The sequence below is a fragment of the Pempheris klunzingeri genome, chromosome 13 (assembly GCF_042242105.1).
Source record: "Pempheris klunzingeri isolate RE-2024b chromosome 13, fPemKlu1.hap1, whole genome shotgun sequence".
Classification (NCBI taxonomy): domain Eukaryota; kingdom Metazoa; phylum Chordata; class Actinopteri; order Acropomatiformes; family Pempheridae; genus Pempheris; species Pempheris klunzingeri.
Genome location: NC_092024.1, coordinates 12,576,056 through 12,598,685, shown reverse-complemented (window position 1 = coordinate 12,598,685; position 22,630 = coordinate 12,576,056). Strand labels below are relative to the sequence as shown.

At 40.2% G+C, this 22,630-nt stretch overlaps 1 protein-coding gene across 2 annotated transcripts in view; it reads left to right on the top strand.

Annotated features, from left to right (window-relative positions):
* The window catches only part of ltk (leukocyte receptor tyrosine kinase), a 48,014-nt gene that overhangs the window by 14,529 nt on the left and 10,855 nt on the right, over positions 1 to 22,630 (top strand). For both annotated transcript variants that reach the window (XM_070842189.1, XM_070842187.1), the window contains exons 2-17: positions 3,585 to 3,683; positions 5,506 to 5,655; positions 5,917 to 6,145; positions 7,959 to 8,098; positions 8,698 to 8,835; positions 11,453 to 11,602; positions 12,041 to 12,141; positions 12,303 to 12,463; positions 12,862 to 12,956; positions 14,296 to 14,367; positions 14,745 to 14,919; positions 15,914 to 16,064; positions 16,261 to 16,383; positions 16,788 to 16,944; positions 19,725 to 19,910; positions 20,591 to 20,689. In XM_070842189.1, coding sequence (XP_070698290.1) covers positions 3,585 to 3,683; positions 5,506 to 5,655; positions 5,917 to 6,145; positions 7,959 to 8,098; positions 8,698 to 8,835; positions 11,453 to 11,602; positions 12,041 to 12,141; positions 12,303 to 12,463; positions 12,862 to 12,956; positions 14,296 to 14,367; positions 14,745 to 14,919; positions 15,914 to 16,064; positions 16,261 to 16,383; positions 16,788 to 16,944; positions 19,725 to 19,910; positions 20,591 to 20,689 — 2,226 coding nt within the window. The remainder of the gene's footprint in view (positions 1 to 3,584; positions 3,684 to 5,505; positions 5,656 to 5,916; positions 6,146 to 7,958; positions 8,099 to 8,697; positions 8,836 to 11,452; positions 11,603 to 12,040; positions 12,142 to 12,302; positions 12,464 to 12,861; positions 12,957 to 14,295; positions 14,368 to 14,744; positions 14,920 to 15,913; positions 16,065 to 16,260; positions 16,384 to 16,787; positions 16,945 to 19,724; positions 19,911 to 20,590; positions 20,690 to 22,630) is intronic.

Genomic DNA, 22,630 nt, shown 5'->3' with positions numbered 1-22,630 from the left:
GCCAAATGCTATTTGCTGGATGTCAGTGTCATGAGTACATGAAGGGTGGATATGATTATTTTGAAGTGCTGAAGCTGACGCAAAAATAACACTTAAGCACTCACGATGCATACGGTCTAGTGGATACAAGTATAAAATACAGGGCCTTATCATCATAATAATGATTGGAGACCTTCTGGAAATGCTCTCAGGGTTATTGACCTGACGGGCAGCCAGTCTTCACTCAACATTTCTCCAAAAAGCTTTGTAAACAGACCCAGATGTCTTTGTTTTCACATATTTCACTATGGTGTCAAGTAAGCTGCTTGAGGGGGAAATGAAAAACGAGAGGAGAGGAGAGGAGATGAGAGGAGAGGAGAGGAGAGGAGAGGAGAGAAGAGGAGAAGTGTGTGAGTGTTTGTCTGTGTGTGCCATTTCACTTAGAAATAAAGTTGCAGCAGCACTTATCCTCTTTATATAAAAAAGATAAAGTAATATAGGGTGGAAGGAATAACCCAGGTCAATGGGACCTTAAACAAATAAAGAGTTAAGCAAATATTAAATATAATGTAAGCAAATGGAATATGACTAGTTATTATGTCAATTGACATGAACACTAGAACTGCCAACAGTCCAATACCCTTACTTTTATAGAATCAAAGTGATAAGTGAGACTTGACAAAACAGCTTTTTAAAATTCTCTGTATTCATTTCACATTAGTGCTCTGTTTCATTGCAGACAGAAGAAGTTAAATTCATGAATTAACTGCACAAACATATAAATCATGAATTAGAATAATTGAATCAGTGAACAACATTAACTAAAAATTAAAACACAGGTTATTTTGTTTATACTACTGTGAGCAAATGAACAGAACATGATCATTGACAGCAAAAGACGCACGCATGCACAGCCAGCAGCTTCTTTCAGCTCAGAGCCTCAACAGCACTGCCTACCTCAACTCAGCCTTAACTTTCTACAGAACTGACAGCATTCAAAGTCGCACTTCAAAGCTGCTTAGAGCCGCCAGCATCCCGGATTGTCATTAGCTGCCCTGCTGACTAATAATGAGCCAGACCATTCACTCTTTTTTCACTCCCTCTTTTTTGTAAAAGAGACCGTCATGTTTATCTGCCGTTGTTTTTTTCCTTCATTTTTGAAATCCAAACTAGATGCAGCAAAAAGGGGACAAGTGAGAGACAATAAAAGGACGTTTCACCACTAGGGGAATTCCCAAAGAACTGTCTGCTATTTAATGTTAATAATAGTCTGTTAATGTTTTTTTCTTATGAAAGTCTATTTTTATGGACAATTAGATTTTTCCGCTTTCCATATTTAGGAATCTATCCATAGCTGCTTTTATTCCATAATTACTGATGAATAGCGAAGCCGGCCATGAAGCACAGGACCCCTCCCCCATCATTATCATAACTAACTGCTTTTAATAAACTGTCCTCTAAATAATTCAATTTGTCCTGCTTGACCTGTGGGACCTTGCCTTACAGGCTCCAGAGAACAGTAATGCCACTGTCAAGAGGCCACTGAAGGGGTTAAGTTGCAATGACCCATGGAGTTTTGATCATCTTCCTCAGTGTCTACTGGTCATGCTAGTTAGTATGTCGAATGCCATGTCACATGCATTCAACTTCACGTCACGTTGGAAGCGCCCTCCCTTTCAGTTGTCTGCCAGAACAAGACCGCATCTGTCGGATGTTTATGCCGAGTGATTTGGTCAATCTGCAGTGGCTTTGTTGAAGAGGTTACTAATGTGTCAGTGGCCTAATGTATAAAGACAGACAACCAAGAGTGTGGGTTTGGTTTTAGTCATTGGGACTTAAAGGGTTTTATGAATGAATAAACCTTTGTTTATGCTATTTTTAAAGCCTTGAATAGTGTCTGCAGAACAGGCTACATTCAGCATAGAACAAGTGACGGGTTAAACAAACTAGTTCCTATGACGCTCATGTACCCATTCCAAATGGCCACTCAGGGAGTCAGAGTGGAGAAGTGAAGAGAGGACATTATCATCCTTATTGTTTTGCATCTTGACAGTCTACACACAAAAAACAGAAATAGTTGTGCAAAGAACGAAATATTAGAGCTGGAGAGAGAATTTCAAACCTTTCAGATGTTCAAACACCTCCTTCAGAGCACATTGATGCCTTAAGGGCAACCTGTAACTAGAGGGGTGAAACCAGGGGCAAAAACAAAGTATCTATATAGTACTTGTGCTGTTCATAAAGTTTATTGCTGTGAGAACATGGTAGTAACCACAGGCAAACAGGATGAGGGAGTATCAGGATTTTATCAACTCAGAGCTTCTTGCATCTGGAATGTGGCATATGGATATATCCCTCGTGGTGAATCACTTTCACATCTACGGGCAAATTTAGCAAATCTGTAATAGTTTTTTTTATCCCTTCATATGGAGTCATTAGTTCATTATCATTAACAACAGCCTTGCCTTTCTTTAGGACACTTTAAGATTAAGAAAATTAAGAAAACAAGTTTTGCAGCCTTTATTATTGCCGTCATATTATTCCTTTCGTACTGGGTGCAAAAACATATCTTGATCTGTTGAAGTTAAAATGATCAGAAAATCCGATAGAATGTTTTATCAGGGCATTTGTGCACTATAAGCCACAAAGTAATGTAAAATGAAAAGTTCTTATGAGGAATAGCATCAAATGATCCACAGTACAGAACTGGTAAATTGCCTCCATATTGTCTCATCAGCAGCTAATGTGCTGAGAGGTTGGTCACACAAGCACGCTGCCTAAAGTGCTCTCAGGAAAACATGTTGAAGGAATCGTAATTTTGTTGAGTGTCTTGCATAACAGAAATAATTGGTGGTTTTAAAGGATTCTGCTTGTTGACAGTGAAGCCTAAGACATCAAGTTGCATGTATTCAAGGCTGTTTACTGGAAATACAAGACATGTTGGTCTATGTAAAAAGCAAGCTATTCACTTGTTGCTATTTCTTCCTGTTTCATGCACCTCACTAGTAGGTGAAGTGGTGCTAGAACATCACTTTGCTCTGTTAGAGGATAACATCAATGTGTTTTTCAATTTGGGCACTGTTTTTATATATTTTGGTTGGAACTGGCTGGTCGGTACAAAAGGTTTTGAAACTGGTCCAGTAGACGACCTCAGCAGGCGACCTCTGTTCTGAGAGTTAAATCACTCTCTTTGCCAATGCAGTCTGGTGGCTTTGAAGAGAGCGATATAATGGCTATTCCCATTAAAACAAAAAGGATCTTACAGGTCTATCTCTGTAGGGATCCTTTCCGTAATGTTGCCAGATTGACTAACAATCTGATCCCATCAGTTTCAGAAACAAACACTTTTAATGGATATGCTTTGACTGACGCGGTAGGCCTTAAGGATTACAATACACTCATTGTAGCTCATTCACAGCCCCTTCTCTGCTGCTGGAGGAGGCGATCTACCAGTCATCCATCCATCCATTATCTATACCGCTTATCATTAAGGGTCACGGGGGACACCCTGGACTGGTCCCCAGCCAACCACAGGGCCAACACACAGAGACAAGTACCGTAACCTCTCTGTCTCTCTCTCTCTCTGTCTGTCTGTCTCTCCTCAGTTTGCAGTACCTGCTACGCACTTTTGGACAGATTTCTGGAGGAGAACTTTTCAGATCAACTGTTTCCTCAGCATTTGGCCTCAGAAAGCGACAGCCAAAGTAAGAGTGATGGACTTACTGACGTGCTGACACACACATTTGCACACACACTAACAGAAAACAAATGTTTCCAAGATCATCTCTGTCATTATTATCATTTCTTGAATGATTACCTGCATAACTGCAAGTCATTAATCTGAATGAAAATCTGAATGAAGGATTACTCAAGTATTTTAAAAGCTGTGCTGTATTTTTTATTATTCTGGGTTCAAAATGGCTGGTAGGTACCAAAACCTTTAGAACTGGTCCAGTAGATCGCCTCCGCCGGCAGCCTTTTGGGCAACTGTGCTTCATCAAAGTTTGTCAAATAAAAGTGCTTTTCCACTGACAGGCTCAGATTGTTATGTGAAGTGTCCAACAACATTACAGAGAGGATCCTTACAGAGATAGACCTGTAAGATCCTTTTTGTCTTACAAGTACAATTCAGTTATTTCCAGCCATTACAGCCTGTTCGCAGCTGCTGGCGAGGGTGATCTACTGGACTGCTTCCAAACATTTTTGCTCATACCAGTCATCTTGAACCCAAAACATATACAAATGTGTTCCAGGTTTAAAAATACTGGAGTTATCCTTTTAGAGAGAAAATTGATAGTGTTAAGTCCCCATACAGCACCTGAAAACTTGAAATGTATTTCAAGGTAAGTAATGATTATATTGCCAATTATCCGCCACAAATGGAGGAACAGAAAACTGTTCATTGCAAAGTTCAGGTGTAATTTGAATTGAGGTGATGGAAAAAAGAAAGAACAAATTGAAAGAAAAAAGCAGCACAGAAGCAGCATTGGCACTGAAAAAGCAACCAGCCACATTTTTAGGCCATTTGTGATCAAAGGAAGCACATTTTATAAATATATAAAAAGAAATAAAAGTGGGTTTGAGGTAAAAAAAAATATATATATATTTCTGTCCTCTATTGCCAAAGGGATTCCTATGGCTGTTTGTCATATTAGCTGTAGTGGCAGTTTCCTCTCCAACCATCACATGATGTCCCTTTTCTCATCCTGGTCACCCCCAACACAGACAGATGCACAATCACTCAAAACGTACAAAGGATCTGTCTGTTTGACTGTTATGTAGATTTTGGATTTTAATTTAATTTAGACGAAATGTGTGATGTGAGCCAAGTAAGTGATTAGTCACTGATTAACTATTTAACTTTTTTATGTCCTTTTTGAACAACTTTGTTGATTGTTATGAACTACAGTGATTATCTGACTGGAAAGCATCTGGTGCACGTATCACTATGCATGTTTTGATGCTCTTTCTGAAAAACAGTTTGTTATGAGATCATAAAATGAATTTCTCGTGATCTCAAGAAAATTAACAAAAAAAAATCTTTGGCTATTCTCGCTGCGACATTCATGAAAAAGTGTGTTTCTGGGGAAGTCTGGGGAATCACAGATTCTGTTTACTCTGCAAAATTTTATTGAGTAGTTTTGAAAAGATTAGCTTCAGTCTTTCCAAACAATCATGTTTTTGAACATCAACAGCATATTTGATCAAAATATTTTGGAATTAGTCAAAATATGAAAATTGTAATGAGTGTAACAAACAGCAATTTTCCCCTGGGGATTATTAAAGGAATTCTGATTCTGATTCAGATTCTGATTGTTTTGGCAGCTGTAAGTGAAATTTTTCCTCCTTTTTTTTGCTTTTTAAGCACTTGCTTGTGTAAAATTGTGTGTAAAAGAGTAAATAAAATAACGCTTTGCATTAGCTACTGATTTTTCTAATGTTTAGTGAATACCCAACATCTTCAAATATTTACCCAAACAAACACTAATTTATATGCTACACTCTCGTCTGTCTTCTGTCCTCCAGTTACCTCCTGTGATTTTGAGTCGCCATGTCTCTGGACTTTATCAAATCACAGCGACCTAAGTGACTGGTTGGTGGTGTCGCCACAGCAACCAGAAAGTGCACAGGCTGGGATGATGCCTGTGGCCGACCATTCAGTGGGAACCTCTGATGGTAAGACTCACTGAGGAGAGACTAAATGAGTGCTGCAGGATACTGATGACTTTATCTTCCATTAAACATATTGAGAGTGCATTTGATTCAGTGCATTTCCCTTGTCCTTTATTTAGATTTTGCTCTTGATATATCCTAATGCCCAGTCAGAGATTTGTCCTAATGTTAAAGCATCCGTCAAACGTTTTACAGGAGTGACAGTAATATGAGGCTGCTATAAAACTGTCAAGCATGGAATTTCTACTGTGTTTTATCACCCAGGGCACTTCCTTCTCCTAAGCTCCTCCCCTGCTGCCGAGGCCTTGGGGAGATGCGAGCACCACTTAACCAGTCCAGTCTTACCAGGAAGCGACAGGTACTGCGTCTTGAAGGTGGCTCTGTATGAGGCTGTCCCAGCAGCGGGGAATCTCACGCTCCTGGTCAAGTCAGTGTCGAGTTCAGCTGTTCTGCACTCTGCAGACCTGAAACGCAGGAGACATGATGATCGCAGGTCAGCAACCACACTAAACACATGCTCTGCATGCCTCTGCAATGCTGTTTATGCAGAATTATTGGTGAACTCGTGATTTATGCAGCACAACATGTCCATTTAATTAGTGTCAGTAAGCAAAACTCTGCAACTTTACTGATTGAAGTGCTTGTCAAGTTGAGGTTCTGCCTATTAAATAACTAAAAAGGAGCTTTGATTCGCTGCAATGAAAGGTGACAGAGGCCTTGAGACAGAGCAAGGGCACAGAAACTAATCCATTTTACTTCTTTGATACTGAAATTATATAAGGAAAATATTTCTTATCTTTCATGTGGGACAAACTGCAGAGTTGTGACCATGGGGGGGGGGGTCCCCCTGTGTATTGTTTGGGGAATGGGTACTGGTATTTCCTATTGATCTAATACTGAAGTGCAACCATCTTTAGAGCAGCTAAAAGCATTCATGTCTCTACATGCAGACTCTGGAAATGAATTTATATATAATTGGTTTGGACAGAAGAGGGATGGATAGGCATATGCAATCAGTTTGTACATTGGCTTTGTTAGTGTCTGTGCAGTAATGGACTGAGCAATTCCATTAAGAGACACACACAGACTGGTTTCATTTATTCATCCCACTGTTCATTCCTTACTCACCTACAGATGTGGCCTCTGGATGCCCTCTCCATTTGAAACACAGTTTACATCCCACGGATGTTTCCATCTTGAACTGCAATTCCGTGTGCGTTTCACCTGTACTGACTGTTCACAGAAGCCAGCAACTATCCTAACTGAACATTTTCACTGCTAATAAGGAAGCTTAATGCTCTCTAGATCGTACAGATGATCTTAATTTTACTGTATGCTCCAAAGAATCCCCACTCCACTAAATGTGCAATATTGTGGCAAAACAATACATTTTTAAAATAAGCAAAAATAATAAAGCATCATCACAGAAAAGACTTGCTTTTCCAAATACAAAGGAAATATATTCAGCATGTTTGCAAGGCATTCATGGTGCATTTGGGGTTAAGGATAGTTGAAAACATTTTTTTGGTTACAATAACATGCCTCAAGGTAACCATGATTCCTGCTCTGTCACAATGTTTGTTTTAATATAAACTTCAGTTCAAGTAAATAACAAAAATGTTTCAAGGATTAAGAATCTTTATCTTGAAGACAGCAGAGAGCTGTTATGCTGAGACAGTGTAACAGTTTAACGTATTTTTAGGCTGTTGCGCAAAAGCGCCAATTTTCATGATGATTTTTAAACCTGTACATTTTTCACATATTTGTGCAAACTTTGGAACTGAGGTGGGTGCTTTTACAATTAGCTTTAGTGGATGTGAAGAAAATGGCCCTAAGTTACTGTGGTGTTTCTTAGCAGAAGTACAATTTTACTGTCAAAGATCTGTTGTTTGTAATGTAAAAAGTACAAAATGCTTTCAGTATTGTTGTTTCTGCTAACACCTATTTCACACAGAATACCATATTATAACATACACGTTGTAATAAACAACATCGGGGTTGGAACAGCTGCAGCCTTCATCCATTGTAGCCTTTTTCTTTTTCACTTTGCTAATAACATTAGCTAATGTTACTAACCATGTTATACTGACAGCAGGTGACTGTGGTTGCTTAGTAACAGAAAGTGGATGCTGCCAGTATGTCTGACTGTGCAGGCTTTCATTAAGAAAAAAATAATTTCGTTTCTACTGTTTGTAATTCTTGATTGCAAGGATCATTGTTGTTGTTTAATACAATATATCTGGTAATGTATACATACAAGACAAATAATAAAACACATTTCACTGTGTTGCACTGGGTTGGTGCAGGGCTCAGTGGGAGGTTCTGGAGACTGTGATTGGTCTGGTGGAGGAGCCCTTTCAGGCGACCCTGCTCTACACTTCCTGTTTAGGGGACGAGGGAGCCATTGTTGCTCTGGACTCCCTGGAGCTCATAGACTGTGAATCAGGTGAGTCAGTAATTCTCTACATAGCTGTGATTTACTGACTTCTGTTCAAACCCAACACAACAGCAGCTGTTTCCTCTGATAAGAACATTTGTATTTCCACAACATACAACATATTTTTTACAGTTTCCTCCCAAGATGGAAAGAGAGGCACTGAATAGGTTTCTGCAGATTAGTTAAATCGAACATTATGGGCATCACAAAAGTAAACTTAATGGCATGAATTAGATTTACAAGTGCACTTAATAAAGTGGAAATCAGACCTGGTATGAAGATAACTACCCAAATCACACACAAAATCATTTATTGTTGATGTGACACATTATAAACAGGTAACACTGTCTTCCTTATTTGTTGGCTGATTTTTGGGATGCACTTTTTCGAAATGGCTTTATTCAGCTTCTGATAGAGAGTTAAAGGTAGTGGACTATTTTTTAGGCTGGGAGCCAAGAAAACAAATAAACATATATTCCAAAATTATTACTTTAAAGAAATGTGCATTTCCAACTATAAGGCGAAATAACTTCTAAATATAGAAATAGTTTTTTGCTGCGTAGTTCTAACTTTTTTTGTGTAATTTTTCTGTGTTTGCTGGGATGCAGAACACCAGGCCATCGAGCTGGATGCTCCATGTGGGGAATCTTTCCACTGTGAAAACTCAGGAGGCTGCATCGACCAGAGCCAAGTGTGCAATTTCCACACTGACTGTCCATTAGGAGAGGATGAGGGCTTCATCTGTGGTGAGGCTCCGTTTTTTTCTTGATTAAATCACAGGATGCAGAATATGATGCCTTTGAGGGAATTCAGGGCCTTCAATTTCTATTAGTAATTATTGAAAATGCACTTTTTCAGTCTGCCTCAGAGGTTCCCTCTTGTGTTTGTTCTGATCTGCACGGTTGGACTGACTGTGACAGTGGATGTGTGCTAACATGAAAAGCATAGCAAGTGAGTGCTTCAGTTAGAGTTATTGAGGGTGGAGAGGGCAGCATACAGGATACATAAGTGGAAGCTTCAGTGCAGCTTTCATCTTAAGATCATTTGCATTGCGAATGTTCTCATCAGCTGGAGTTAACTTGAGCTGGAACTCCTTTTATTGTATCGTTAGGAATTTGATATGCTTTGTTTTTTAAAGTGTTCATCTTGAAATCACACTTTAAAATGTTTAAACAGAATATATTGAACAATTTATTATGGTATGCTGCGCCTCTTAAAGATTTATTACTGTTTTGAAATCTTAGATTTGAAAAATATGCCGCAGGAAAAAAAAGTGTGTTTTCGGACAGTCAGTACCTTTTTCCACCCACATCACTGTATGAAATATAACAAGCCTCCTCCTCCTCTGTTAAAACATCCATCATTTTGTGCAAAGAAAAACACTTCACCATGCTGAGAATCAAAACACCTTGCTTTAGTCAGTTAGGAAATCAGTGAAGCCAGGGCTATGTAGAGCCCTAAAGTGGACCCCCGGGGAGGAAGGAGCAGGCTCAAGGTGTTGGTGTATTTTAGTAGCATCATTAAAATCTATTCTGTGAGTGTTCATAAAAAGTTCTGTTGATGGGACACTTACACATTTCATAAATGTCTTTTTTGTCATATTACCCAAGATCTGTGCCTTTATCGCTAAGTTCACGATAAAGATAGTGATGCATTCAATTAAGCTTTGCATAAACACTGGAAAGAGGGGGAACTGGCTTAGCTTTGTAAAAGACATCTTCCGACCACGGGCCTCATACACGTGTACATTTTGTGATTAAAGGAATAGTTCATTTTGGGAAATATATATATATATATGTGTGTGTGTGTGTGTGTGTGTGTGTGTGTGTATGTGTATATATATATATATATATATATATATATATATATATATGTCAGCTAATTTGACACACACACAAGTCTTCCTGGGAAGACTGAATCTGCAATAGGTAAGCAGCTTGGTGTGAAGAAATCAACTGTGGGAGCAATTATTAGAAAATGGAAGACATACAAGACCACTGATAATCTCCCTCGATCTGGGGCTCCACGCAAGATCTCACCCCGTGGGGTCAAAATGATCATAAGAACGGTGAGCAAAAGTCCCAGAACCACACGGGGGGACCTAGTGAATGACCTGCAGAGAGCTGGGACCAAAGTAACAAAGGCTACCATCAGTAACACACTACGCCACCAGGGACTCAAATCCTGCAGTGCCAGACGTGTCCCCCTGCTTAAGCCAGTACATGTCCAGGCCCATCTGAAGTTTGCTAGAGAGCATTTGGATGATCCAGAAGAGGATTGGGAGAATGTCATATGGTCAGATGAAACCAAAATAGAACTTTTTGGTAAAAACTCAACTTGTCGTGTTTGGAGGAGAAAGAATGCTGAGTTGCATCCAAAGAACACCATACCTACTGTGAAGCATGGGGGTGGAAACATCATGCTTTGGGGCTGTTTTTCTGTAAAGGGACCAGGACGACTGATCCGTGTAAAGGAAAGAATGAATGGGGCCATGTATTGTGAGATTTTGAGTGAAAACCTCCTTCCATCAGCAAGGGCATTGAAGATGAAACGTGGCTGAGTCTTTCAGCATGACAATGATCCCAAACACACCGCCCGGGCAACGAAGGAGTGGCTTCGTAAGAAGCATTTCAAGGTCCTGGAGTGGCCTAGCCAGTCTCCAGATCTCAACCCCATAGAAAATCTTTGGAGGGAGTTGAAAGTCCGTGTTGCCCAGCGACAGCCCCAAAACATCACTGCTCTAGAGGAGATCTGCATGGAGGAATGGGCCAAAATACCAGCAACAGTGTGTGAAAACCTTGTGAAGACTTACAGAAAACGTTTGACCTCTGTCATTGCCAACAAAGGGTATATAACAAAGTATTGAGATGAACTTTTGTTATTGACCAAATACTTATTTTCCACCATAATTTGCAAATAAATTCTTTAAAAATCAGACAATGTGATTTTTCTGGATTTTTTTCTCATTCTGTCTCTCATAGTTGAAGTGTACCTATGATGAAAATTACAGGCCTCTCTCATCTTTTTAAGTGGGAGAACTTGCACAATTGGTGGCTGACTAAATACTTTTTTGTCCCACTGTATGTATGAGAGAGAGAGATCTAAATGAGACAGTTTTGTCATTGTGGGAAGACATTTTTCAGTTAAGTATTTTTTTCTTTCCTGCTTTACAACTTTACACTCCAGCTGTTTTTTGCTGGATGAAATCGATGTCTCGTGTGACTGCAAGACGCCAAACAAACATATTTAGACACAGACGTCAACACCTCCTGAAGTATATTATGTGTAATTTTTTTGAGAAAAGAGGAATTGAGTGGAAAAGATGAACTTTTGAAACATGAATGCAATGTTCCTCCTCCCCAGGTGCTCTTCCGTTTGGCTCCCACTGTTCATTTGAACAGGATGCATGTGGTTGGTCCGTGTCCAACCAGCGCTCGGCCTGGAGATTGGTCGCTGGAGATGAGCTTCTGGAGAAGGAAGACATGAAGGGTGTCACTCTGCAGAGTACGCCAGGTTCGAAGTGTGTGTGTGCAGTATGTGTGAAATCAGCATATTAACACATCATATTGCTAATTATCTACTACTACTGCTAAGTTTAGCATCAAAACTCATGTTTCTTTTCATTTATTGGTCTTTGCGGACCCAACTAATGGTGGGAATGCCTTGAATGTTAGATTACTACCATATGACGTTACACAACATGACCACGAAGAGTTTATATGGATCTTTTAAATCCACATGTAGAACATATTTGTTGTTGGCTTTACATTTTTCCCAGTGTTACTGTTTGCTTTCATTCTCCTGAGTTTCCATTTCATATTGTTCAGCAGTAAAAAGTTAGAGTAAAAGTTTTAAATGTACGGCATGAAAGAATACAACAAAACCTTTTTTGAACTACTGATGTATCTCTGATGCCCATTATTTTGTGACACATTTATCTTGCGCCCCCAGGGTACTTCCTGTTTCTGCAGGTGAGAGAGACTAATGCCCTTCAAGAGGCGTCCATTCAGAGCTCCTCTTTCCCACCCCCAGTCTCCACTACTGCCTGCCAGGTCAGTTATTTAGACCAATACACTGGTTTATTGATTTTGTTCATATATTTTTGTTCCCTTCTCCTTGTAAGGCTGCTGTTTGGCAACAACAGATTTTGTCAGTGTACGTGTCATTCTAACTAAACTAAACCAGCTAAAATTGTGTCTGTTTTTCTGTGCAGTTGCGTTTCTCTCTGTACTTGTATGGGGATTTTAATGGTTCGTTACTGGTGGCTATAGAGGAGAATGGGACCACCACTGCACCACTGGTTTGGGAGAGAAATGGTCAGTGGACAGACGACTGGGAAGATGTTGCTCTGCAGCTGACTGGCCTTCATCATGGGTACGTACAGTGAAAACAAAAGGGTAGAGGAGCAGACGATTACGTACGAAGAAGACATGGTCTCCCTTGTATAAAAGCTACCTATATCATTCAACTCTTTTTCCTCTGTGTCATTCAAAAACACATTTTTTTCCCTATCATGCTCTGTAACATCTCCTTTGACTTTATTAGGCAAAACAAAAGCTGTTCTCAAGCATCACTTTACAGTGGTGGTGAGGAAGTCGGGAATTAATACATATGAGATTGTTGCTGCTTTCATCTAAAGAATTTGTAACAATCTTGAAGATTTAAGCTTAATTTGTACACGTATTGGGGTTGAATTGAATTCCTGTTGCCTCCCACATAAAGACAAAAGCTGTAATTCTCTAAATACACAAATGGTGTGTGCTTTGCTTCAGGTTCCACGTTAAGGTGACAGCAGTGTGGGGACAAGGCTCCAATGCGGATGTCGCTCTCGATGACATTGCAATTGGAGCAGCCTGCTTCAGCACAGGTAAGCTGTTTCTAACATGCCAACATAAAACGCTGGAGACCGTGAGAGAAACACCACCAATTAATTATGGTTTAACATATTTTTGTTGCAATAACTTCATATAATCAATAATAAAATCAATACAAATACATGGTTTCACTTGTTTTCCTTTCATAAAGGGAGCCTGTGTAACATTTGAATGAAGAAATATCACTGTATTTAACATGCTGCACAAATGGAGGGTTGAATTTCTGAAAAAAATGCAGGTTTGGCTGCTACAGTCATACTTGGTTTAGATATTTCAAAAAAATGGTCTTGCAAATGTTTTGAGGAAAGAAACAGCACATCTGCTTGACCTCAAGGACACACACATACACAATGTGTTTAGGCCAGAAAACTAGATGTAAACATAACTTTTGTTTGTTGCTGAACATTTGTGGCCACAAAGACCGCTGTTGAGCAACTGGTATACAGACTCGCTTTATGGCTTATTAAACTAGGAGGCTAACAATGCCCGGTAAGACTATCGTTCTTATTAGCGTAACCCTACGTCTCTCTTCATTACTTTTAAAATTATCTGTACACTTATGAAATTAAACTTTTTCTGAATGAAGTGGAGCACAGGCAGCCTTCTCCAGATTTGAGACTAACAGATGACTGCTGTCTTTCGCTCGCAGCCACTCTGAGTCATTCGTTTGATGCCCCATTTCAGTGATTGCTTGTGGCATGAGGGTAACCAACATTTAATACTTTGCTGTAAATGCACGACCACAGTATGAGTGCAAACATTCCTGTGTCGGTGTCAGCGTATGAGGTTTTTATTCTCACAGTCATGTGAATGGACTTTAAAAAGCCTCTGTCTGCTCCATTGAAAAGTAATAATGTTATTAAGTTTCTCCCTATCACACTAATGACCTTTCACTGTGCTGGGACCTTGTCATGCTGAAGGGGTGTAAATGCCTCTATGGTGTTGAAACTAGACCATGGAGGCTCTTGTTGCTGAAGCAAAGTCAACGATACTGTACTGGTTTCAGGGAAGGGCCTGGCACAGCACAGCATAGTGGACCTCAGGGCTTGGGTCGGGAAAATAACGTTATCCTATCCTAAAGGTTTTAACTTTTACAGATACTACATTGGCTGAAACCTTGGATTTTCACTGTCTGTATACTACATAATGCATGAGGAGGGCTAAGTGAGAGATATATTCATTTTCCCGCGGAGGAATTAATCCTGTTCTCACATCCTTTTATCAGTGTCGCTTTCTTTCTTAGTATAATTTCTAGTTTATATGGTATGATATGAACTCTTTCTCTCTCTTCCTTCCCATCTTTTTGTACCATGGCTCCCTGCCTCTCATCAGATTTCAACTCTCTTCTGCCCATGGCAGACTTGGAGGATTTCTTAAGCCCCCTTCCAGAGCCTTCGGCCTCAGGTAGTGTGCGTCTTCAGCTGTTACCTTGGATACCTTGTGAATTTTGTCCACTGTGTTAAGTTTAATCTGCATGCAGAATTTACGTAGCGGTGGATTGTACACTTGCAATTTCTGTTGATGCTTAAAGCTTCTATCTACTATATAAGCTTTTAATCCATTCTGAATTCAAGGCTCACATACCAGGTGGTTAATGCAATTTGGCTCTGCAAGATTTTGTGCCAACTGTTTGTCTTAGTCCCACATATTTCTTGTATCTTCTCTTGTGTTTTTGCTATTTCTTAAGAGAATATATCGTACCTACAATTACAACTCATCCAACAATTCTGAAATCTCCCACCAGCTCATGTCAGTGCTCTTCTTTGTCTTTGTTTTTCTAGAGGTTTCTTTGATGACGTGGTGGTTTAACTCATGTGGTGCCAGTGGTCCCCACGGCCCGACCCAGGCCCAGTGTGACAGTACCTACAGGAACAAAAATGTCAGTGTTACCGTGGGGAAGGACGGCCCCTTGAAAGGAGTCCAAATGTGGAGGGTACCTGCTACTAACAGATACCTGTAAGTTATAAAGGCTTTGATTCTCATCTACCTGAGCTTTAAGGTGAAAGTCAACAGGCTGGTCAGTTATGGACAGATAAGTGTAAGTGTCTGGTGATAGTCTATATGTTCTTATTTTCAACAAAATATAAAGAAAAATTGAATGAATTCATCCTGCTATAGAATATCACCTACACAGTCAAAGTCTGATATATCTTATTCTTTTGCGCCATAAACCTTTAGTGTTTTACTAAAACTATTAAAACCACATCCGTGAGCCACACAGTTGCACTGGGTGGCATGTTCCTTCATTTTGGTGAACCTGGGCACTGTAGTTTATTTTAGGGATTCTACATACACTGTCCTAAACATATGTTTGCGAACCAATTGTCTTGAGTCTGAGGGCCACAGCCAGTGTTGGAAAATCAGAAATAATTGAAAGATGCATCATAGGTTTTGGTCTTTTCTTAGAACTTGTTGAAAATAACAAAAATATGAAAAAAATATAGCATTGTCCTGTAAGAGCAGTGATTCCCATTATGCAGATGGTCCCAAGTTTTATCTAAAGAGAAAAAGTTCTGCTGTTCTTCACACATTTCTTTTACATTTTTCCAGTGTTATCCATAGTTTATTCCTTGGATCTTAGATGTTAATAGAAAATGTACATTCACATGTGTTCACATATCGTTGTGTGACTCAGAGAGCTGGGCTTGATGAAAATTTAGAGGTGTGACTGGATGCACAAGGACGAAATTCTTCTGGCCCTGCTGAGCATAACTGAATGTTGTCCTGCCAGACTTCAAGCAATTTGATTGTCTGCAGACAGCAAGCCATAGGACCTCATTATCACACTCACAACATGAAATGAGCAACAGAAAAGTGCCAAGTAAGGTGACTGTGTCTCCTTATTTGTGTGTATTGACAGAGTTCTACAGCTATTGTTATTGTATCTAGTATGATATACTGTGGAGCTTGAGCTAGAAAACAGTTTCTTTCACAGTTTTTAATCCCTCAGGATCTCTGCCTACGGGGCTGTAGGAGGGAAAGGAGCCAAAAATCACAACAAACGAAACCACGGGGTCTTCATATCAGCCATATTTCCTCTGGAGAAAGGAGATGTACTTTACATCTTGACGGGCCACCAGGGAGAGGACGCGTGCCCAGGGGTGAGTAGGGTTAGCGCAAGGACAGGCTGGAAGGATTTATTGATGTATGTGATGTCCCACTGGGATATATTTTTCCAGGAAGAGGGGAGACAAGAGAATGGCCTAGATAAAAACAAATCTTTCCCATGGAATCATACTTTTGTGACTCAGGCTTCTTTCTCTGAAACGCGAATCTCTCTCTCCCCCCGTGGTGTAGAGAAATCACCACACTCGGAAGATCTGCCTGGGAGAGTCGTCAGTGATAGAAGACGGGGGAGAGGACGGTGCGGAGTGGGCTGGTGGAGGAGGTGGAGGAGGGGGAGCCACCTACATCTATAAGGTGACAGAGGATCCTTTGTGGTGTTTGAATATTGTGTGTTCTTTCTGTGGGTTTGTTTGATACCTTTGCAGATTAAATGTACACGGCTGATAGATAAATGGAAACGATTCAGCAGGCTCTCACGTGATTGAGCCGAGTCTCACGCTGTATCAGAAAATATGCACAAGACAAACGTTTCCAATCATCACTTTTATTATGATCTTCCATTGGTAATAAAATTGGGCATTTCTGGCTCATGCTCAGTCTGCTTCACTGCTGAGACTGATACTTCTTCAAAACATCTTTTTCATTTGCAATGAAACGTTGAGATGTAAATGTACACAAGTGCACTGCTGAGCATGTACATAGTTGAAAATGCCTCAAATCTCAAATGAGGGAGATTTACAGTGATGCTGCCTTGTCAGATGGAGGACAGTGAGCTGGTTCCCTTGTTGATCGCAGCTGGCGGAGGAGGAAATGCTTACCTGGAGGACCCAGAGTCCAGTCTGGACCAGATACCACTGGAGCAGTATGAAAACAGCACCGCAGCTCCCAGTACCAACGGACGAACTGGCGCAGCAGGTACTATATTTCTGTGTTTTCTCCCTCCACCCCAACACAATATGGCTGAGTGGAATTTAGCATGGGGTGCTCACAGCACATTTACAAATATCTCTTTCCAGAATCAGTGTTCCTGTTACTTTGGATAATCCACTGAACATGAAGTCAACAGTCCTCATAGGAGCTATTCTCTAAATGCTGGTATTTAGTTGATCTTTTTAGGACATTTACTGGGCTTTGTGATGTAAAATGCCTGAACAAATTACAAACAGAATTACGAACAGAATAAAACATGAGACAATACAGCATATGCATAAAATTAACACTAGCCGTTATTATTCCTGATGGCACTAAAGTTTGGCTGCAGACTGAGGTGTATACTTAGTGGTCACAGAGAGGTTGAGTGTCCTAGTCATGAACGTGCTCCTGTTTCTTTCTCGTCAAGTGCCGAGGCTCTGTAAGCCTCAGATGACAGCAGGCTTTCATGTGATATCAAAAGCATGTTTTTCATTTCTCTAAAAGCTGCCACTAAAACCAGCTCCCGGAGATGTTTGTTCAGTGTATGTACACACATTTGAAGCAGCACAGGTTTGCATGCGTGCAACCCCTCTCAGCAGGATGTGTTTGGCCTGAGGATAATGGGATCTATCAAGATTGTATTTTGAGTTTCCCTGACACGTCTTGACCTTTGAAGCAAGACATATATGGCAGAGAGATCTGTCTTTGTTGGTCAGAGGGGATTTACTGAGAATGTTCCAGTGGGCATTTCCAGGAGCAGAGTCTCAACACAGCCCATCTATCAGCTCATCTTATTGAAACCTCTACGGGATTGTTTAGATAAAGATCTGAGTGTCAGGGGAAATATGTGGCTCTTAGTAGTGTGTCAGAGGAGGTGTGTGTGCGTGTGCGTGTGTGTGTGCGCGTGTGGATTGAAAACGGTCAGGGAGGACATACGCGCATATCATTATGTACTAAAAGTGCCACATATTTGTACCAGCCTCTGCATCCGCATGCACAGCCAAACAAATAACCTGACTAAAATTTAAAAAAGACAAGTTACTGACTTACTTTGAAGGAATTATGTCCTTATGTACTATGATGGAAAAATATAGCCCGACAATGATGATTATGAAATTGAAAAAGATATATGTAAGGCAGGGTATGAAACAGCGGTATTATGTTTTGTAGACCTGTACGTCACTGCCACGCCATTAAGTCCAAACGCTTTGCTGAAAGAATAGATAACAAAAATAGAAGCACCTGAAACAATGGAAAAAGAAGAGATATTGAAAATTAATATAAAGCTACATAAATGACAAAAACAGATGAAACAACAATAATGAATCATACTGGGCTATTAATGTGGCCCAGCTGGTTTTCTCCTGCCTCTGTGGGAACAACTGTGTTCACTTGCTTCTGGCAGCTGAAGGGTTAGGGTTAAACCTGTTGAACCTGTCAACTATTAGTCATTGCTGAAGGGTCTCTGCCGCCATTGTTACACTGTGGCAAAACGTTATGTTCCAGCTTTATTTATTTATATATATATATATATATATATATATATGAAAGCACTGAGAGATGGGTGGATGGGTGTCAAGTGTTCAGTGAAAAGCAAGAGCAACAAAGACCTGCATTCTTGTGTATAATTTTTTTGGAGTATTGAATGACTGAAGCCTTGCTGTTGACCTTCTCATGTCCGCCCACCAGCTGCCTGTGAGCAGAAACAAAGAAACACAAAAACACGGCAAGAACTGGTGTACAGAACAACAGCTCTGTGCTGACTGTTTCCTCCTATTTCTACGCTGTAGACCTCTGCCTGCTTCACTCAAACCTCCAGCTGGAGGTCCTTCCACCTTGCCAAACTTGGTCTCAACAAGACTGAATTCTTTCACTGGAAAATCATTCAATTCAACGTGCTCCAGTAACCTGGAGCATATATACATATATTATGACAGAAATGGCTGGCCACAGATGCTCAACAACTTAAAGTGAGGACTCTTCAGACTTCATGCTTTGAGATCAGTTTACCAGTCATGAAGTTCACTAATTTGCCTTTATCAGACACAAAGCACTTGAGGACAAAATGCTCTGTGGATTGGGATGTCTATACAAATCAAACAAGTGGTATCCTCCAGGTATCAGGTCTTGATTACAAATTGTGTTGTATGAGTGTTGTGCTATCGCTACTTCGTCAGCCAAGTAGGTGCTCAAGTAAAAAACTGAATATGAAAAAGACCGAATATGAAAAAAACACATTGGCAACACTAGCTGAGTAACTGGAGGAATCTTCCAGGGTCTTCATCAGGATAATATACAGAATGTATGGTATACTCTACAAGATGCTGAATATTTCCGAGCTCGACACATAGATGAGCAGCCTCCAAGGAAAGCATCACCTCCAGTACAGAAATCTGTTTACTGATTTTCCCCAACTTTATGGAAATGCAATGCAACATTACTGACGTAACCCGGCAGGTTTATATTTACATATTTCGTCAGCAGGAAATCAGGCTAGCTTCTTTTTTTAGCTGCCCATCTCCACAAAAACATGCAACCAGCAGTATCTCCAGTCTATCTAAATCTATCCATGCGTGCTTACTTTGATGCTGCCTTTGCTGACTTCAGTTCAAATTGTTGAGCAAAATCTCCTGTAAAAGTATTCACAGTCATCTGATCCAAGAATTTCCTCATTTTTGTTCCTTTCTCCTTTGCTCTAATTATGTTTTTTCCCCACACAATATGTATGCAATATGTGTAATATTATAGTGGTTATTGGGGGGGTTGTTTCATGTTTCTTGAAGGTGGAGGTGGTGGATGGAAAGACAGTCCTAGTCCCCACCTGAGGGCAGGAAAGCCTCTGGTGGAGGGTGCTGAGGGGGGGTCCTCGTGTCCCCTGGCCCAGTCCAAGCTCAGCTGGTCCACCTTTGGGGGCTTTGGAGGTGGAGGTGGGGCCTGCACAGCTGGAGGTGGCGGAGGAGGTTATAGAGGTAACGCTACTCTGTCAGCTACCTTAGACTACATCTCTTTATCATTCCTAACCCCTGCACTTGAAAACCAAATCACTTTATGTCTCTTCTTCTGTCTCGCTCCCTCTTGTCATTTCATCCCAGACACTTCATTAGACTCTTTAAAGCAGAATATGCACAACTGTCTTTCTTTCTTCTTTGATTTGTGCTTCAGTCTAAGGCTGGTTGCTCTCAGTCTCAGAGTTTTCTCTTTACATAAATTACATAGTTTAAACAGCAAAAAAGTTGTACAAATATTATAATTGTCACTCATGTACAATCATGTACAATTTTGCAACATTGTTAAGGGTTACTCTGCAGTGCAACTGTGTAATTTGTTACCATGGTAATAAAGCATAGTAATTGTACATATTCTTTTCTTTATTTCTATGCTTTTATCCTTGAGTAACATAACACCCTGCCAGAACCAGCAGGATGATAGCAGGTTAACAGTAAGATCACTCCAATATAATTACAGTGTCAGCCACCACTTTCTGTCACCAAGGTAAAAATGCAGGCTATTGTGCCACGTTGTGAAAACCGTCAAAACTAGCATCAAACTGACAACTTCACAAGCGTAAAATGTAACTGGAACAGAAAGGTTTTTGATGTTTTTTGTTATGCTGACTTAAGAGGTATTCACACCATAAATTTGATGACAGGCGGTGATGCTGCGCTGACGGATGAAATCACAGCCGACGGTCAGAATGGAATCTCATTCATTCATCCAATGGGAGAGATTTTTCTGCAGCCTCTGGCAGGTGAGACTGACCCACCACACCACCTTATAATATCACTAAGACAGTGATGCTGAGAAGTGTGATAATGACTCTGCCAGAGTGGAGCAGAGAAAATAGAGGAGGAGAATATCTAAATAGAAATTGTTGAGGGAAATAGTGAGGGAACTCCATCTAATAATGAAGACCATGATAAGCAGAGGATGAGGATGGCGAGATGCTGTTGAAAGCCTCAGAAAAATCTAAAAAATCTCAAAGTTGACTTATGTGCATTGTATTTATATATTTTTAATCAAACTAGAGCAGAATAGAATACAACATAATAGATAAAAATAGAAAAATAGAATGCACATGTGTTGGTAAGAAGCACTATGGAAGTTTTGCTGCTTTTCAAGTCAAGAAATTACTTCAATCTGAAGTCATAAAGGAAATTAAGTTGAACATTGATGTGATTGATGAGTATTTTTGCACTATTAAAACATGCAGACTGGCTTAAACACTACAGGCTCATTTAACAGATGTTAATTCAGACGGTAGTCATATGAAAACTGATGGACGTTGTGGGAGCAATATAACATATAGTAACATCACAGTGTAGAATCCCTCCAGGAACAGATACTTAAACAGAACATTAAATCCTGAGCTCTTGGTTTCTGTGCACTCAGGGTGTTCCCGTGTGTGTGTGTGTGTGTGTGTGTTCATACTTGTTTGTGTTTAACAGTCTGTCTGAACACTCAGGCCAACACACTCAAGCATGCACATGGATATATGTAGTGTTTTTTGTGAGAGTACCGACCATCTGATTCTCATTATTTGGGGAGAGAAACAGGAAGGCTGTCGACTAACTCACAGCCTCATGTAGCCTGTTGCCTTCGGCGCCAGCAGACAGACCTCCATTCTCATGTGAAAGACGCTGTTGTTGTTGCTGCGTGTGCTGCCAGTCATCACTTTCAAACACTATGACTGCCCCAGGGTTCAAGCATGAAACGTATCCAAAGCCAGATCTAAACAAAGAGTTTAACTTGAACTGAATTTCAAATCAAACATGATTTTCTGTTATGTTCTGTTTTTCTGTCTTTGATATAAGAATGGTATGGCATAATTCGTATCAAGAAACAATAGAGCACAGTTTAGGTCAGTTAATAGTAAATGTAGCATTTAGTCATTTTCAGCCCCGGATTTGGTGCTCTACTAAGTATCTACAGCAGAGGGGTGGTGTATGATTAATTGACTCAAGATAAACTTCACTGCTCAATTTTCTTGTAAGCCAGTGCAACTGTGTGGCTTATTGGTGTGTTTTTAAAGGTCCCATATCCGGCTCATTTTAAAGTTCATACTTGTATTTGAAGGTCCTATTAGAACAGGTTTGCATGGTTCAATGTTCAAAAAACTAATTATTTTTCTTGTACCAGACATGGCTGCTGCAGCTGTTTTCAGCCTCGGTCTGAACGCTTCGTTTTGGAAGAACAGAAACAATCTGCTGCTTTGCTCTCGATTCATTCAACATCGTGTTACTCTTCGTGTAAAGCGAGGTGGACTTATTAGTGGAGGTATTCAGTGGGTGGGGACAGTCTGCCTGCTAAAGGGGTGGAGGAGGTCACATGATCAACAGATCCCCTTATGACATCATGAGGGGAGCCAAATCTATACACATTTACTGAAATATGTAGCAGGAGAAAAAGTGAGAGGGCCGCTTTCTCTTGGAGTTTTCTGGTCTCTAGACACACATTTATGTTAAAGTGCATTTTGCATAATTTTTTGGGGAATATTTGGACAATAATTAAGCTCCATGGCATAGACAAAATACCAGTTGTTGCCTGCACTTACAATATTTTTTTGAGTTGGATCAATTAATTGTTGATTCTAGTCTTGTGATGGGATTTGCTGACAGAAAGAAATTTAACCTCACTGGAAAAACTTAATGATCTACTTTGCATCCATGTGTTAATGTTTCTGTGTGTTCCC